The following is a 17,243-nucleotide window of genomic DNA, read 5'->3' as shown; positions in this document are numbered from 1 at the left end:
TAATCATCAAGTCCTCCAACACCTCCCAGGTTTCCAGCAAATTTAATGCATGAGTCTCAAAAGTCAATGGCAAGGTAAATAAAATAAAAATGGGCTCAGGGAGGAGGGCCATGGGCACACACAGGGAGAGGCAATGAGTAGGTGAGTTAGTTGGAGCAGGGGGATGCCCTTCCTTGGGTGTCACATCTCATCCAACCCGTAGTCTTCTTCGGGAAAGTCCCCCACTATCACAACCGATGGCTTGACGAAGGCGCCGTACTTGGCTTGGCATTCGAAGTAGCGTTTCCCATTCACACTGCAGGGCATGATGGGGGAGGCAGTGGTCAGAAAGGGCCCCAACATGGCTCCCACCCCAGATGCTCACCCACATGCCCTTATATGTATAAGCACACATATGCACACAGAGACACAGGCACAGACACACACACGCAAGTGCCCGAATGGGTTTGCTTATTACCTGCCATCGTTTTTCCCTAGTGGCTCATCATAGCGGACACCAATCCAATAGCCAGGCTTGAAATCTGTGAGTCCTGCCCAAAGAGGAAAGCCCAGTGAAACCCCTGGATACAGCTCAGCCCAAATTCATTCCCACCCACTGAGTTTAAAGCCTGTCCTGGCAAAAACCTCTCCTTGCTACCACCCAGGGCCACCTCCATCTCCTGCCCAGATGAATATGGTAGCCCCCTTTACTGGTCTCACTGTTGCTAACCTGGATCCCCTATTTACTCAACACCCCAGTCAGAGGAGTCTTTGTAAAAATTTAAAGTAGGTAGCACCGATACCTTGCCCCAAATTCCTCAAAGGCTACCCATCCCATTCAGCATAAAATCCACACTGCTTATGACCAAATGATTTCTTGATAAGGGTGCTGAGATTATTCAATGAGTTAAGAATAGTCTTTTCAGGGCAACTGGATGGCTCAGTGGGTTAAGCATCTGCCTTTGGCTCAGGTCATATTTCAGGGTCCTGGGATCGAGCCCCGCATGGGGAAATCTCTGCTCAGCAGGGAGCCTGCTTCCCAACCCACCCATCTGCCTGCCTCTTTGCCTACTTGTGATCTCTCTGTCAAATAAATAAAGAAAAAAAAATCTAAAAAAAAAAAAAAAAGAATAGTCTTTTCAACAGATAGTTCTGTGACAACTAGATATCCACACTCAAGAGAAGAAAGTTAGACTCCTAACTCATGTCACACACACAAACTAACTCAAAATACGCCTAAGACTCATATACAAAACATAATGCTGTAAAACTCCTAGAAGAAAATACAGGAGTAAACACTTATATTAGGCACTGGTTTCTTAGATATAATACCCAAAGCGTAGGCAACAAAGAAAATAATAAATTGGATTTCATAAAAATTGTAAAATGTTCTGCTTCAAAGGACAATATCAAGAAAGAAAAAGACAAACACCCAAGTGTGTAAACCTGGTGATTCACAGACGTGTACCCCGGGGCTAATAATACATTATATGTTAATAAAAAATAAAAAATTTAAAAAAAAGATAACCACCCTACAGAATGGGAGGAAAAAAATGGGAGGAAATATTTGTAAATCATGTATTAGATAAGGGAATTGTATCTAGAATATATAAAGAATTCTTACAACTTATGGGCTGCACTACATCTGCTAAAATTCACATGGTGATCTCCTAACCCTCAGTACCTTGGAATGTGACTGTATTTGGAGACAGGGTCTTCAAAAAGGTGATTAGGTTAAAATGAAGCCATCGGTGGATATAATCTGATCCGATTGGTGTCTTTATAAGAGGAGGAAATTTGGACACACAAAGAAACCCCGGGGATGTGTCCGCACACAGAGGGAAGACCACGTGAGGCAACCCCCCCCACCCCCCCACCCCCCCGCAAGAAGGCAGCATCTCAAGCCAAGGTCTCAGAAGAAACCAAACCTACCAAGGCCTTGATCTTGGGACTGCCAGCCTCCAGAACTGAGAGAAACACATTTTTGTCACTTAAGCCATCCAGTGTGTGGTTCCTCGGTTATGGCGGCCCCCGAAACTAACACACAACTCAACAACAAAAACTAAATGACCTAGTTAAAAAAACGGGAGAAAGATCTAAATAGAAGGTTCTCTAAGTAAGACATACGAATGGCTCCCACAAGGATGGTCGATCTCATTAGCCATCAAAGGAATACAAATCAAACTCACCTGCTGTCCCAGGTCGTACCCACTAAAATGGCTATTATTTTATTATTATTATTTTTTAAGATTTTCTTTGTTTATTTTACAGAAACACACGGTGAGAGAGGGAACACAAGCAGGGGAGTGGGAGAGGGAGAAGTAGGTGTCTCACGGAGCAGGGAGCCCGATGCGGGGCTTGATCCCAGGACCCTGGGATCATAACCTGAGCCCAAGGCAGTCGCTTAACCAAGTGAGCCACCCAGGCGCCCCTAAAATGGCTATTATTAAAAAGACAGACAATTGGGGCGCCTGGGTGGCTTAGTGGGTTAAGCTGCTGCCTTCGTCATGATCTCATGCTCAGGTCATGCTCTCAGAGTCCTGGGATCGAGCCCCGCATCGGGCTCTCTGCTCAGCAGGGAGCCTGCTTCCTCCTCTCTCTCTGCCTGCCTCTCTGCCTGCTTGTGATCTCTCTGTCAAATAAATAAATAAAATCTTAAAAAAAAAAAAAAAAAAGACAGACAATAAGCGTGTTGGCGAGGGTGTGCGGAAGCCAGGGCCCTCATACGTGGCTGGTGTGACGATGACATGGGGCAGCTCCGCAGAGGGTTACACAGAGTGACCATGTGACCCAGCAGTGCCAATGAAAATCCGTGTCCATGCAAAAGCTTATACAAGAATGTCCACAGCAGTATTATTCGTCATAGACAAGACGTTGGAAGGACCCACACATCCATCAACTGAGGAACGAATATGTAAAATGTGGTATATTCAATCAACCTGGCATGGGTTGGCTATAAAGAGAAACAAAGCACTGACATGTATGAACCTTGAGAACTCAAGAAAAGAAAAAAAAAAAAGAAAAGAAAAGAAACCAGTCATGAAAGACCATGTCTTACAGGACTCCATTTATATAAAATGTCCAGAACAGGCAGATCTACAGAGACGATATTGACTAGTGGCTGCCCAGGACTGGGACAGTTGAGGTTGAAGAAATGCGGAGTGGCTGCTAATGCTTATGGAGTTTCTTTCTGCGGAGATGAAAATGTTCTAAAATTGATTGTGGTGATGGCTGCACAATTCTGTGAACGTACTTAAAACCAAGGAACTGTATGTTTTAAGTTTTATGGTATATGAATTTTATCTCAATAAAGCTATTATTTAAAAAAAAAAAAACAAAACCAAACCCAGGGTGCCTGGGTGGCTCAATTGGTTAAGGGGCTGCCTTCAGCTCAGGTCCTGATCCCAGGGTCCTGGGATCAAGCCCCAGGTCTGATTCCCTACTCAGCAGGAAGTTTGCTTCTCCCTCTGCCCCTCTCCACTGCTCATGCTTGCTCGTGCTCTCTAGTAAATAAAATCTTTACCGAGGCACCTGGGTGGCTCAGTGGGTTAAAGCCTCTGCCTTCGGCTCAGGTCAGGATCCCAGGGTCCTGGGATGGAGCCCCGCATCGGGCTCTCTGCTCAGCAGGGAGCCTGGTTCCCTGACCCCCACCTCTCTCTGCCTGCCTCTCTGCCTACTTGTGATCTCTGTCTGTCAAATAAATAAATAAAGTCTTTAAAAAAAAAAAAAGAAAAAAGAAAATATTTACCAAAAAATTTTAAAAAAACTCTCAACTACTCTCCACTGTCTTCTAGGCCCTGTATGGTCCGGCCTCACTCATGCCTTGACCTCACCTCTTCCCTCTCCCCTCATTTCCTCCCCAAGAGCTGACTTTCTTTCCTGCCTCAGACAGGCCCAACCTGTTCTTGCTCCGGGCCTTTGCACTCCCCATGCCTTCTGGCTGGAGCACCCTTTCCTTCACGCTTTCCTCCCCCAAGGAAGCCTCTGGGATCACTCTCCAGGGCGGATGTGGTGCTGCCTCTCCGCTCACATAGCCCCACCAAGCTTCCCTCTTCCCCACCCTCATCACCTCGGGCCCCTACCTTCCCCATCTCAGCTCTGACAGTGCACCCTGGGCCTTCACCTCAGAACCGACCCCTCTGGCCTCCTCCATCACAGCGCACACTATCCTGCCTCTGCATCCCGCTGCTCTGCCATGAACACCCCGTGCTGTCACTGTCATCGCTGGGTCTGTCTCCCCTGCTGGACTGGGATCCCCCTGAGGGCTGGGTCACCAGCATGGCCCACCTCAGGGCGGAGCAGAAGGCCTCTGTGGGGCACGTACCTACATACATGACGGTCCCCCGGCGAGGGGGCTGCCCAGGTGCCCGCACCTCACAGCGGCTGCCCACGGGGATGGCGCTGGCCTGGGTCTTCTCCTCGTTTAGGCGCTGAGTAGCCTCGGCCTCTTGCTGTGCCCGCTCCTCTTCGTTGTACCGGCCTAGCTTGCTGCGCTTCAGGAAGGAGCGGACTGAGTCTGAGGGCGGGGTGGGGGACAAGGCTTAGACATGGTTTTCCCAGTGTGGCCTCTGGCCTAACGGGATCACCTTCCAGCCACACAGGGCCAACATTCAGAGAGAAAATCTTCTGGGTGTCAGAGGGCTGCTGCCCAAGCCCCGAGTCTCCCACTATAGCCCCGGCTTCTCCCCCAGACCCCTGGGGCTGCCCCACAATCCAGAAACTAAAAGGAAGGTGCCTGCCTCCGGTCTTCCCATTACCCATCTTCCCGTGTCCCTTCAGCATCATAGTCCCTCCATCCGGCCTCTCCTCATCTTACCCACTATACATTCTGATCCGTTTTGCTCATGCCCCCATGGGACACTAACTATGCCCCCTCGTGGGACCCTTCTACCCCAAACTTCCCTCTCATGCCCCCATCTGCTGGCCAACACTCCCTCACACCTCCCAACCCTCATTCACACCCACCCCCTGTACCCCTCCGAGTCCTATCTGTCCACACACCAACTGCATCCCACGCCCTCTACTTGCCATGTCTGTCTGTCCCCACTGCCCATACCACCGACCTCCCCACAGTGTCCCTGTCTGCCCCCGACCTCTGTCCACCCACACAGACCCCTTCTGGCCCCCAGAAGACCCCATCCATCCTTCTGTGCCTGTACCTTGCCTTTGGTCATAGGCTTCTTGTGAGATCTGGTATTTTTCCACCTTGGACACATCCTCGTACTCCCCAAGGCGGGCACCACTGTGGTCAATGACCTGTAGTGAGGGGAGGGAGGTCAGTGGGGAGTAGGGCCTGGCCTGGGAGGCTTGGGATGCTGGGGGCAGGGGGCTGCACGTTGCAGCATTCCCTGAATTTAAGTCTCTCCATCCAGGAAAGACCACAGTCCTCTAGCCTCACCTTTACCCAGGCCTTCTCTCCTCTCCTGAGCCTAGCAGAAGGGATAAGAACAGGTGGCCACACTGGCCATCTCCCCTTCTTCAACCCCACCCATGCCCTCAGAGGCTGGATCTTTCCAAGACAATCCCCCCATGCTGCCACCATCCCCACTGATGGTTCCCAAGTCACTGGAACTAAAGAGCCCAGCTCAGGTCTTGCTCACGAGACTTCTGGGCAGCCCATCTGCCCTTTCTGGGCCTCTGGGACCCGCCTAAGCTGGCCCCAACCTCCACACCAGAAGTATCTCTTCCTGTCCCACCTCCAGTATTCATTCACTCATTGTTGCTATGCTCTTGGCCCCCAGTTGGGCTCTGTGCTGGGTGCTGGGGACACAAGGAATGCTCCTTCTGCTGGGAGCCCGACCCTCAACAAACACAGGCATCTATTCAACACTGATGATGACAAGGTTCTACATAGATAAACAATGAGGCTTAGGAGCATGAAAGGGTGGTCAGAGAAGGTTTCTGAAAGGAGGGGGTGTCTGAGCCAAGGCCTAAAGGCTGAGAAGGAACAAAAGGCACCCACTCTTGGGTGCAGAAATGTCCTTAGCCCTCTTTCAGGAACAGCAGGGATGCCACTGTGGCTGGAGTGGAGAGCCAGGGGAAGATGGGAGACACAACAGATCACTGCAGACTTTGGCTTTTACCAGACTGAGATGCAGCCAGGGAGGCTGAGCTGGGAGAGCCCTGACCCTGACTCAGGGCCTCACTGGTGCCTTCTGGCTGCAGGTGGGGAGTAGACTGCAGGGGGCCCCCCCGGGAAGGGCTGCTGTTCGGTCCAGAAGTGAGAGGATGGAGGCTGGGCCAGGGCAGGCGCAGTGGGGGAGGAGAGTGTAGACTGCAGATTGATTCTGGAGGTGGAGTCCACAGGGTTTGCTGACAGACTGGATACAGGTGTGAGGGAAAGAGAGGGGCGAGCAGAGACTGTAAGGTGTTAGGCCTGAGCCACTGGGCTAACACAGCGATAGAAATGGCCCTTTTGGCTAGTATCCAAAATCCATAAAGAGCTTAGCAAACTCAACACCCAAAGAACAAATAATCCAATCAAGAAATGGGCAGAGGACATGAACAGACATTTCTGCAAAGAAGACATCCAGATGGCCAACAGACACATGAAAAAGTGCTCCACATCCCTCGGCATCAGGGAAATACAAATCAAAACCACAATGAGATACCACCTCACACCAGTCAGAATGGCTAAAATGAACAAGTCCAGAAATGACAGATGCTGGCGAGGATCCAGAAAAAGGGGAACCCTCCTACACTGTTGGTGGGAATGCTAGCTGGTGCAACCACTCTGGAAAACAGCATGGAGGTTCCTCAAAAAGTTGAAAATAGAGCTACCCTACGACCCAGCAATTGCACTACTGGGTATTTATCCTAAAGATACAAACGTAGTGATCCGAAGGGGCACGTGCACCCGAATGTTTCTAGCAGCAATGTCCACAATAGCCAAACTATGGAAAGAACCTAGATGTCCATCAACAGATGAGTGGATAAAGAAGATGTGGTAGATATATACAATGAAAGACTATGCAGCCATCAAAAGAAATGAAATCTTGCCATTTGTGACGACGTGGATGGAACTAGAGGGTATTGTGCTGAGCGAAATAAGTCAGTCGGAGAAAGACAACTATATGATCTCCCTGATACAAGAAAGTGGAGATGCAACATGGGGGGTTTGGGTAGGAAAGAGGGAGACAAACCATGAGAGACTCTTAATCTCACAAAACAAACTGAGGGTTGCTGGGGGAGGGGCCTAGGGAGAGGGCCGTGAGGTTATGGACATTGGGGAGGGTATGTGTACCCCTGGGGCTAATAATACATTATATATTTATTAAAAAAAAAACAAGAAAGAAATGGCCCTTTTCTCTGGTCAGGATCACTAAGAATTTCTACTTTCTGTATTAAGGATCTTGTAAATTTGAGGTGGCTATTATTTTAAGCAACGAATACAGGTAATATATTTTATATATATACTTAAAAAAATCTGTTTTTAAATAATCTCTGTGCCTAATATGGGGCTTGAACTCATGACTCTGAAATCAAGAGTCACATGTTCTACCGACTGAGCCAGTGAGGCACTTCAAACACAGATAATATTTATAAACAGAAAAATAATTTAAAACAAATACAAATTCCCCAGAGGTTCCACCTTTAGGAAACCTTCCTCAAATTACCTCAGAAGTTAGCCTGTCTACACCTGAATCCATGTGTGAAAACCTCCTATTTGAGGATACCATGACTCGTGCCTGACCCATCAACATCTGGAGGCTGAGGCTGCCCAGGTAGACTTTGGGTAAGCCCAAAGTCTCAGTCCTATGGGCCCAGCACTACCCTGATCCACTCCCACTATGATCCAGGCCCCATCCCACCACCTGGACTATGGAAGCAGCCCCCTCCCCAGTCTCCCTGCTCCTCCTGTCTTCTGCAGTCTGCTCCCCACACACAGTCAAAGGGAGCCTGTGAACACCTGAGTCAGACCTGGACTCCCCTGGTTCAGAGCCCTCCCCTGACTCTCACTTCCCTCTGCCAGAGGATAGGCCACTCTTCAGTCCCTGTACTTACCTGTGCTCCCTTCCACCTCAGTGTTTGCATATGCTGTGCCCTTTTCCTGGAGTACTGTTTTCCCTTCCAGTTAACTCTTCCTATTCTCCAGGTCTCTGCTCAGGTATCGCCTCTTCCAGGAAGTCCTCCAGGACCTCATTGATAGGTCACGGTCTCCCAGTATCGGCTCTCCCAGCTCTGTGATCTCTTCCTATATGGCCCTCGTGTCTCTGTTTCATATTTGTTCCTCTAAGTATTTAGCTAACATCTAACCCACACACTGGACAGAACTAAAACAGAGACCCCTTCAGACATGGCTCATAGCTATACCCCTGGCATAACATGGATGCTCAATGAACACTTAAGAGGTAAAAAAGAACCAGTTCTCTGAGCACAATGACCTCCAGAGTCATGCAGACTGAGGTGAAAATTCTAACTGTAGTTCCTCCTTAGGAAAGTAAATTCCATCCTGAAGCTAAGTTTTGTCTTTTGCAAAATGGGGTTAATCACACCATCTTCCAAGTCTTATGGATTCAACTCAGTATCCAACAGTGATTCACTGAGCACCTTCTCTGGACTAGGCATTATTCCAGGTGCTGGGGGAAATGCACAGTATGTCCCAGGGTGCCAGGAGCTAAGGACAAAAACCAAGTAAAGTGGAAAAGAAAGGAGACTTAAATTTTATATTGAGATCAGGGATGGCTTCACATCCTCCAGGTGTGAGGAAGGGAGGAGTGAGCCTCCCTATAAAAAAGAACCATGCACGCTCAGGGTATATAGCACTTGCAAAGGCCCTGAGATGGAGGTCACCTCGGATGCTGGGTTGTCTGAGGAGTAAGGGGAGCACAGAGAGGATGTGAGTTGATGCATGCAGAGGTTCTCTGTGTTCCAACTTCTCCCAATGCATCCAGTCTCATCACTCACCCTGACCCACCTCACAATATGCCTCTGTACTCTGTTGCCTCCACCTGGCATGGCCCTTCCACCCCTTATTCTAAGTTGCCCTTTCCTCATCCCCAGGTCTCAGCTCAGGCATCCCGCCCCTCAGGAAGCCCTTTCTGATACTGCCAGGAGGAGTCAGGTACCTCTCTGGGGGCCCCCAGTTTCCTGGTCTTTTCCCAGTCAGGTTCGGACTACTCTGGCCGTCACTGTCCAGTGATGGCTCTGTCTCTCTCCATGCTGGGCTCCATGAGAGGCGGGCCTATTTTGGTTATCACACAGAGCAACCTACAGCAAGTATTTGTTCAATACATAAATGAATGGAAAGTAGGTCTCACGTGGATGCGGCAGCCGTCGTCTACCGGGTAGGAGCCCAGCAGTGCGTCCTCCTGATCCAGCTTGCTGTAGAACTTGTCGTCAGGTCCATACAGCTCCAGTTCCATGCAAGAAGCAGGACTGCCCACCACCAGCTCTAGTTTACACTGCGAGGGGAGCAGTCGGTGGAAGGCTGTCAGCGGCCCCATCCTCTGCCCTGAGGCTTCACTCCTTGCGTTTTTTTTTTAAGGTACGTACTTGCAAATTTATTTCATATTTTAAAAAGTAAACCGTACGCCCAACGCAAATTTATTTTATATTTTAAAAAGTAAACCGAACGCCCAACGTTCGAATTCAAGAACCCAGATCAAGAATCTCCAGCTCTACCAGCTGAGCCAACCAGGTGCCCCTAAGCTCCGCCCCTATAACAACCATCATCCCATCCCTGTTCCTCCAAGAAACCCACCATTTAGGACCCACCTGGTTATCCCTGGCCACGCCCTATGCAACCTCTGATTTTCCCTTGCTTCGCTCCCAATTTCTGGAATCTCAGGTTCCCTTTGGCCCCACCCCGCCGGGGTCCAGTCCCCCCAGTCAGCTCAACCTCCGTAGATCTCTGGCCCCTCCCGGCGTTCGCGAAGCCCCTCCATTTTCTCTTTGCCCCGCCCCCTCAAACCCTACGCCCCGCCCTCCGGACCCCGCCCCCACGGCCACACCTTGAACTCAGCGATGGTGAGGCTGCGACTGTACCGCTTTTCAGAGCGGAAGGTGTTGAGAGAGCTGCTGATGAAAACGGTCACTGTGGGCGCCGACAAGCCCGTCACCTCCATCTCGACGCGCCGTACCGGGGTCCGCAGCCCGGTCAATCGCCTCACACCGGCTCCGCAGCCGTCGCCGCCGCCGCTTCTGGGATATCAGCCCCTCCCCCTGCTCCCGACTTAGCCAATCCATGCTGTCCCGCTAGCAGCGTCCGCCAATCGCCGCCGTCTCTTTCCCACGCCCGGAAGAGGGCTCTCCCGTATCCTTGGGTAGGCCCAGCCAATCCTGAGAGGTCTTCCATCGTGCACAGTTCTTCCAATAGCCGCCGGGGAAACGGCCCGGGTGGGCGAGGGCTGAAGCCCAGGGGAAGGACTGGCGCGAGCGCCCTCGTTCGCGCATGTGCACTGGCTTTCAGCCAGCCCGAAGCAATGGTTTCGTTTACGCTCTGCGCCCTGCATATTACGTAAAGCATCATATTCCTGGCTCTCGAACCATGCTATTCGACGAACGGGGAAAGCGAGGCTCAGAAGTTGTAAACAATTACCGCAGGATATAAAAAAATTGAAACAAGTTAATTAATCGAACCTCAGTGCAGAGAGCCGAGCACAAAGCCCTGGGAGACCGTACCAGTGCGTAGCTCCGCCCCTCTTTGGCGAAGCCACTAGACTTGACCCTTCCCGCGACCGGTCGCGCAGCGGAGCCAGTGCGGAAGGCGTGCTTGGCGGGCCGTGCGTAGCTATGGAACCAGACGGGACCTACGAGCCGGGTTTCGTGGGTATTCGATTCTGCCAGGAATGGTGAGGCTGGGCCTGCGAGTGTGTAGGGGAAGCAAGTAATGGCACCAGGACTGACCTCTGACTTCCCCCTCCCCACAGTAACAACATGCTTTATCCCAAGGAGGACAAGGAGAACCGCATTCTGCTCTACGCGGTGAGCACGAGCTTGCGGAGCCTCCGGTGCTTCCCAGAACGGCCATCTGTTCCTAGTGTGACCCCAACCTACTCCACGTGACCGTTACTCCTTTCACGCCTCCTACGCCTTTTGATCTCGCCTCCTATCCCCCGAGTGAACCCAGTCTCTTGCCCATCCCCGAAGTGATTCTCAATATACCCCATTATCCCAACGAGACTCCATGCTCTAGTCATTCCCCTTCAGTCCCCTTCAGCCTTCCCCTTCAGTCCCTTCCCTGATCTCTCCATGACCCCCCTTCCCGCCACCCTCGCCCTCTCGTAGTGCCGGAATTGTGATTACCAGCAGGAAGCCGACAACAGCTGCATCTACGTCAACAAGATCACGCACGAAGTGGAGTGAGTGGCGGCACTAGAGCCTGGGGACGGGGTTGTTGGGTTGGGAGGCTTGGACTGGGCATAATTATTCACCTTCTGTTCCCTCAGCGAACTGACCCAGATCATCGCTGACGTATCCCAGGACCCCACGTTGCCGCGGACTGAGGACCACCCGTGCCAAAAGTGAGCGCGCTGTTGGTATTGGGGATGGAGAGTGGCTCGTCCTCACTGGGTGAAGGGAGGGAGGGGTATGGTTGGCTGAATGGCTGGCTGTCCTTCCAGGTGTGGCCACAAGGAGGCGGTGTTCTTCCAGTCACATAGTGCTCGGGCAGAGGTGAGTGGCTGGAGGAAGGCTTTCTGTGGGTCCCAGGGTTGGTCCTCCCTGGGGGCAGGGATACCAATATTGGGGGGCACCCTTACCAGTGGGGAAGGCCCCTTTGCCTATTAGCTTGGGGTGCGGGTCTGCTGGATGGAGGTTCCGGTGTTGTACCGTTCCATAGTACCTTCCTAACCGACCTCCCTTTCTGCCAGGACGCCATGCGCTTGTACTATGTGTGCACGGCCCCACACTGTGGTCACCGCTGGACCGAGTGAACTATCCTCTCCCGAGTGTAATAAATACTGCGTTCTGTGCGTGTGTTTCCTGCGTTTATTTGCCTCTCGTGGGTTGTGTGGGATGCACATTGTCAAGCAGCACGATGTAGGGCCCGGTGCTGCAGGTATGCGTCGGGCCTGGAGCAGGTGAAGCCACAATCCTCACACACATGCAGCTTCTCCCGGCGCTCCCGGTAAGCGTAGCTGGCCGGCTGCCCGTGCACCTTGGCAAGATGAGCTTCTAGGGAGCAGCGCTGTGTAAATGCTTTCCCACAAGCTCCACAGCGGAATGGCCGGATCCCTGCAGAAGGACAAAGGGAGAGGACAGACAGGGCAATGGCCTCCAAACCAAAGTCTCTCCACTTTGTCCTCCAGGAACATTCCCACACTCCTGCTCTAAGTTGTTCAGACTCTGCCTGTGTCCATCCCATAAACACAAACACTGGAAACTCCACAGCCCGGGCATCTCTTTCCCATTTAATTCCAGACCCTGCTGGGGCCCAGCAGCCTGCCCTGCCCCTCCTTACCGGTGTGCGTTCTCATGTGGCGCTTGAGGTCAAAGGCATCATGAAAGCCCTTGCCACAACAGCGGCACACGTGGCGGCGAGCAGGGCTGTGGCACTTGAGGTGCCGAGTCAGCATGCGCTGCAGGGGGAAGGCCTTGGGGCAGAGTGGGCAGCCAAGGGTCCCCGGGCCCCTGGGAGTGGAGGCCAGACTGTCCTGCATGGGCTGTGGGAGGGACATGGGAGTTAGACTCCCCAGTTGGAGCAAATACAATCCCTGGAACTGGGAACCAGGAGGTCCGGGAAGGCCAGAGACTGCTATACATGTGTGCAAAGGCCTTCCCTGACCTTTCCCCATTGCCTTGACCTTGATTTCTATTTCTCCATGGCACATCTTCCAACGTAGCATGGATTTTTCTAATTTTATTGTCTATCCCTGTAGCCCCCACCAGATTAAAAGCTCCAGGAAGGAAGGAATTTTTGTCCTGGTAAATATCCATTGCCTAGAACACTTCCTAGCTTTCAACACGTATTGAAATAGTCCCAGTTGCATTTATATTCGGGCTGGTACTTCTGTTCTTCCAGGGCATGCACAGCTGAACATCCCTTCTGAGAAACCCCTGTCTTCTCCCATGCTGTTCCTGTCACCTTTTCTGACTTTTCTTTTATGTCAAATAAAGCAGATCACCATCCACTTGACTTGAATCTTGTTCTGCCCCACTAGACAGAGGGATCTTGGGGTAGGAACTGTGACTGCCCACCCTAGGGAAATGGGGCCTGGGATGAAGCCTATGGGGTGCTCTACTAAGAAAGGAAAGGCATTCCCAGCAGAGAGAATAATACGTGGAAAGGTCCTGAGGTTGGAGGGGCATGTGCAAGGGCTCAGGAAGTAGGGGGCAGTGAGGTTCTGTTGAGGCTGAGAGCGGGCGGGGGTGAAACTGAGCAGGGTCTTGTGGTCCAGCTGCAGACTCACCGCTACCCAAGAGTCCCCGAGGCCAGAAGACTGGTCTGCTGGTGGGCCCCGCTGGTTGCTGCAGTCTGAGGAGAGAAGCCAGCCGGTGATGCTTTGTGTCTCACCTACCCCTCACCTCCAGGCCCAGTGAGGGGCCCACCTGGGACATAGGCATCTCCCCGGAGCTGATCAGGCAGGTGGCCCCAGTTGGGCGGCTGTGGACGCCGACTTCTGACCAGGAAGGCACGGGGCATCACCTCCAGGAATGGTGATATGGCCCCACGCAGATGACTGCCTCTTCCACCAGTAGTCACGCCTCAGCCCTGGATGACTAGAAGGAGGGAGCCCTGGGGAGCCTTATTCTCTCCATGCAAATTTTGTGACCAGCCCAGGGAGCTGACATAGCTGGCTCCAGTTACTCTGCCATGGGACCACCATTCCTCCCCCTTCTCCTAAACCAGGTTCCTGAGGACACTCACCAGACACCATGGGTGGCCAATCACTAGGACCCACAAGAACCTTAAGCAAGGGCAAGACTGGAACCTAGACAGCTCCTGGAAGTGCAGGGAGGCTGTCTTCTCAGTAGCAGCAGGGCCAAGGACCTGAAGGTCTGTTTGCCAGGCAAATCAGTTACCAGCCGGACATCCAGCAGCCTGCTTGGTTATTCAAATCACAGCAGCTGTCTGAGGAAGCGAGGGTGAGGAGTGGCTGTGATTGCTTGCTCCAGAGGACGGAGGGACAGCAGGGTGCAGGAGTGAAGGACAAGGGGGTGAATATAGGCTATGCATCTTCCAACAGGAAGCTCTACCTCTCTGATTTTCAGATGCCCAGAGCTGACGTTCAGCCACACTGTTTGGGTGTAGCAGGTATTAAAATGCTGGTGTGTTTATAGTCCAGCTCCTAGTGATTGCCTGGGACACCACTTCCCCACTCTTCCACAGTCCAGGAGCCAAAGAGGGTCACCTGACACTGCCAGAGGCTCCCAGAACCCCACCATTTCAAGTGAGTCTGTGTTCTAGATTGGTCATTGTCTGACCTCTTAACCGGTAGTTAAGGATTTTGAACATTCTCTGTGCAGTTACTTCCTCTTATCCAGTCAGCGACTTCTTGAGCTCCAGCAATGGGCCAGGCCTAGCTCAGCACTAAAAATGAACACGTAACTTAGCCCACAGGGGAGAGATACCAGTGATAGCACAGAACAACCAAGGCAGACACACTGGGTCCTCTCTACCAGCCCACCCTCCTCTTGTACCCAGAACCCAATTTTGTTGGAACAGCGATATGGCCAGGAGAGATGGTTGGTCCAAGAGAATCAAAGCAATCTCCATTCTTCTTGCCTGCAAATGCTCTGAAAAGGGAAGTGTCTACGAAGGCTTTCTTACTACCCTGGCGGCTGTCCTTCTTCGAGCCTTTGCTCCCAGTTGGGTGAGGGCTTGCTGCCAGGTGCTGGAATGGCTGCTGTGTTGCGGCTCCGAGGGCCTGAGCTGGAGGGTGGAACTCAGCCTCAGAGGGTAGCAGAGCAGAAACATAATCAAGAGTAACACACGTCCCTGCAGCGTGGGCCCCCATGAGCCAGCCCTTTGCTATTTGAGCTTTGAAGGCTTAATTATGATACGGGGTGGGAGGAGGGGTACAGTCCACAAGGGAAAGGCTCAAGATGGTTCTCTGGGTGTTCAGGGGCCTGGATGCCAAGCCTTGGCGCAGAGATCTTTGGTGACCGTGGCCAGGCAAGGCAAGGACAAAGAAGTGGTTCCCCAGGGATATGTCACCTGTAGGGCGGGGCAGGGGGAGGGACTCTGAGAAATAAACAATACTGGGTGTCGCCTCAAATACCAAAGTCAGGCATCTTATTTAGGGGGGAAAATTGTGTTGTGAATAGTTCTTGGATTTAAATGTCATGAAGCAAAAGGGCCCTGCCCCTTGAACCCCATTCTTCCTTCCATTTCCTCTCTTACCCTTTCTCCTCACTCCATTCCTTCCATATGTTTGATCCCCCCGAGTGGGGTGTTTGTACTGGCTGTTCTTTCTGCTCGGATACCTTCCCAAGATGTCCACGTGACCTGTGCCTTCTGTCGGGCCTCAGCTCAAATGTCACCCCACAAAGACCTTCCCCCGGCTCATCCAACCAGCACAGTGAACTCCCTCAGCTTACCTACAGATACTGTTTTAATTCCCGTTTTGCTTTCTAGAAGGCTAATACCATGCGGGCAGATGCTTTGCTTGTCTTGTTCCTCTCCCTACCCCTGACATGTACGACAGACAGGTACCCGGCAGGATTTTTCAAATGGCACGATTGATGTGTGTCAATGTTTCCAGAGACAGCAGAGGGCCCTCCCTTGCCGGCTTCCTTTTTATAGAGAATTGGGACAGTGGGGGCTTTCGTGGTCACAAGAGTGGTCACAGTTCTTGGCAGACATACCACATGGCTAGATGCCTGCTGCCTGGGGAAGCTGGTACCACAGCTGGGAGCTCATGGGTTGAAGCTGGATAGAGTCCTGCTGGGGAGAGAATTCCTTGTCCCAGCTGCTGGAGGGTCTGGGCACGCTGCCCGATTATCCAGTCAGTGAGCTTGCTGGGTTCTCCTCTATTTCCACTGCTGCAGGTGGGGACAAAAGTCTGGACCTCATAGGATCCAACCTGGCTTGGCCTGGGGGCCATGAACCAGTGGGGTGGCAGTGTGTGTCCTGGGAGCCAGGGTCTGGCACATGGTGATGGCAGTGGCTCTAGTGGGTTCTTGGGCACCAGTAAGGGGGCAGGGAGGAAGGGCTGGCCCCTCCTTGGGAAAATAGCTGGGCCTCCCTGGGCAAGGACCCCAGCTGACTCCAGAGCAGCTCCGTGGGGATGGATGACATGGGATCCAGGTGTTGGGATTGTCATTATTGCAGTTCCTAAATTTCTTGGGAATGTTGGTCCCACTGATGGGAGTCCTGAACAAGACAGGCGCTGGGGCTGATGTCCCCCATGTGAGACAGGAAGAGGAAGAGCAGATGAGGGTACAACATTAGGTCAATCCTGCTGCATACAAATGTCATCCCTTCCAAAGTTCATCGACCCACGTCCCCCAGGCTGGCCCGACATAAGACCGCTGTCCACCCTCCTTCCCCCGCATCCACGTGAGGGGGCTCTGTGCAGGCACCCCGAGAGGCACCAGGAACCATTCCTCTAAGCTGTCGGTTTATTTGCTTAAGACACCTAGTTCTTCCGAAGCAGCAGGGCTGTCGTGGAGAGGGGGCTTCCAGCCCTCAGTCTCCCCGTGCCTTCCTCCGCACGGCCTGCACCAGCAGCTCTGAGTAGTGTTCCAGCAGGGCGTGCAAATCTGGGCTGGCCAGGGGGCACAGTGTCGTTGGGGAGGGGGCACCCGGGCTGTGCTGGGCCTGGGCCACATCAGTCCCAACTAGCCAGTCACTGGCCTCTAACTGGTTACGGATCCAAAGAAAGGTAGAGGCCAGCTCGGCCCGTGCCTGCCGCTGCTGGTCAGTGCTCCCAGGGTCACTGGAGACCATCTGCAAGGGAGTACCAAACTTGTCAGGGGCCACCCAGCCCCAGCAGCCCCGGGGAGCCGCCCAGCCCTCTCCTCTGGCCCCAGGGCTGCACTCACCATGTGGTAAAGGTCCAGGGCTTCTTGGAAGGCAGTCTGTAGTCTGTGCACGACAGTGCTCACCACGCTGCTCAGTTCAAGGGGAGCTGGGGGCAGGACCCTGGCCGGCACCCCAGGCTCCTCCCAGTGTCCAGGGCTGCCCTGGACCAGACTGAGGGCATCTGGGGCTAGAGGGGAGGGAATGAGAAAGACACCTCCACTTTTTAGCTGATCTAAGAGAGGCTAGGGTGGCCGGGCTGATCCCAACGGCTGTCCCTCTGCCTGGAAGGCTTCCCTCAGTCCCCTAAGGTTCACTTCCTTCCCTCTCTGCTCAAATGCCCCCTACTCCTTGAAGC

The 17,243-nt window shown here is 52.6% G+C and overlaps 4 protein-coding genes across 6 annotated transcripts in view; 1 reads left to right on the top strand and 3 right to left on the bottom strand.

The window, feature by feature from the left end:
• Positions 1-25: 25 nt before the first annotated feature.
• On the bottom strand, positions 26-10,146 carry TBCB (tubulin folding cofactor B). Of its 2 annotated transcripts, none has more exons than XM_047709640.1 (6): positions 9,933-10,146; positions 9,240-9,383; positions 5,139-5,235; positions 4,304-4,495; positions 458-530; positions 26-295 (listed from the first exon to the last, which is right to left on the bottom strand). In XM_047709640.1, exons 1-6 carry the CDS (start codon positions 10,044-10,046, stop codon positions 181-183), a joined length of 735 nt encoding a protein of 244 aa, XP_047565596.1. In that variant the 5' UTR covers positions 10,047-10,146; the 3' UTR covers positions 26-180. The 2 variants fall into 2 exon arrangements, with proteins under 2 accessions (XP_047565596.1, XP_047565597.1); XM_047709641.1 differs by lacking the exon at positions 9,933-10,146 and adding an exon at positions 9,697-9,847.
• A 350-nt stretch (positions 10,147-10,496) lies between these two features.
• On the top strand, positions 10,497-11,894 carry POLR2I (RNA polymerase II subunit I). The gene is made up of 6 exons (XM_047709662.1): positions 10,497-10,772; positions 10,851-10,905; positions 11,209-11,282; positions 11,370-11,444; positions 11,544-11,595; positions 11,793-11,894. Exons 1-6 carry the CDS (start codon positions 10,714-10,716, stop codon positions 11,853-11,855), a joined length of 378 nt encoding a protein of 125 aa, XP_047565618.1. The 5' UTR covers positions 10,497-10,713; the 3' UTR covers positions 11,856-11,894.
• Positions 11,895-11,896: 2 nt separating this feature from the next.
• Positions 11,897-13,646, bottom strand: OVOL3 (ovo like zinc finger 3). The gene is made up of 4 exons (XM_047709657.1): positions 13,471-13,646; positions 13,332-13,396; positions 12,383-12,584; positions 11,897-12,156 (listed from the first exon to the last, which is right to left on the bottom strand). Exons 1-4 carry the CDS (start codon positions 13,562-13,564, stop codon positions 11,948-11,950), a joined length of 570 nt encoding a protein of 189 aa, XP_047565613.1. The 5' UTR covers positions 13,565-13,646; the 3' UTR covers positions 11,897-11,947.
• A 2,824-nt stretch (positions 13,647-16,470) lies between these two features.
• WDR62 (WD repeat domain 62) overlaps positions 16,471-17,243 on the bottom strand; it is a 42,706-nt gene continuing 41,933 nt past the window's right edge. For both annotated transcript variants that reach the window (XM_047709372.1, XM_047709373.1), the window contains exons 31-32: positions 16,909-17,075; positions 16,471-16,813 (exon numbers count right to left, since the gene is read on the bottom strand). In XM_047709372.1, coding sequence (XP_047565328.1) covers positions 16,553-16,813; positions 16,909-17,075 — 428 coding nt within the window. In that variant the 3' untranslated portion in view covers positions 16,471-16,552. The remainder of the gene's footprint in view (positions 16,814-16,908; positions 17,076-17,243) is intronic.

This window comes from Lutra lutra, chromosome 17 (assembly GCF_902655055.1).
Source record: "Lutra lutra chromosome 17, mLutLut1.2, whole genome shotgun sequence".
Taxonomy (NCBI): domain Eukaryota; kingdom Metazoa; phylum Chordata; class Mammalia; order Carnivora; family Mustelidae; genus Lutra; species Lutra lutra.
This window is presented reverse-complemented; position numbering and strand designations above follow the sequence as displayed.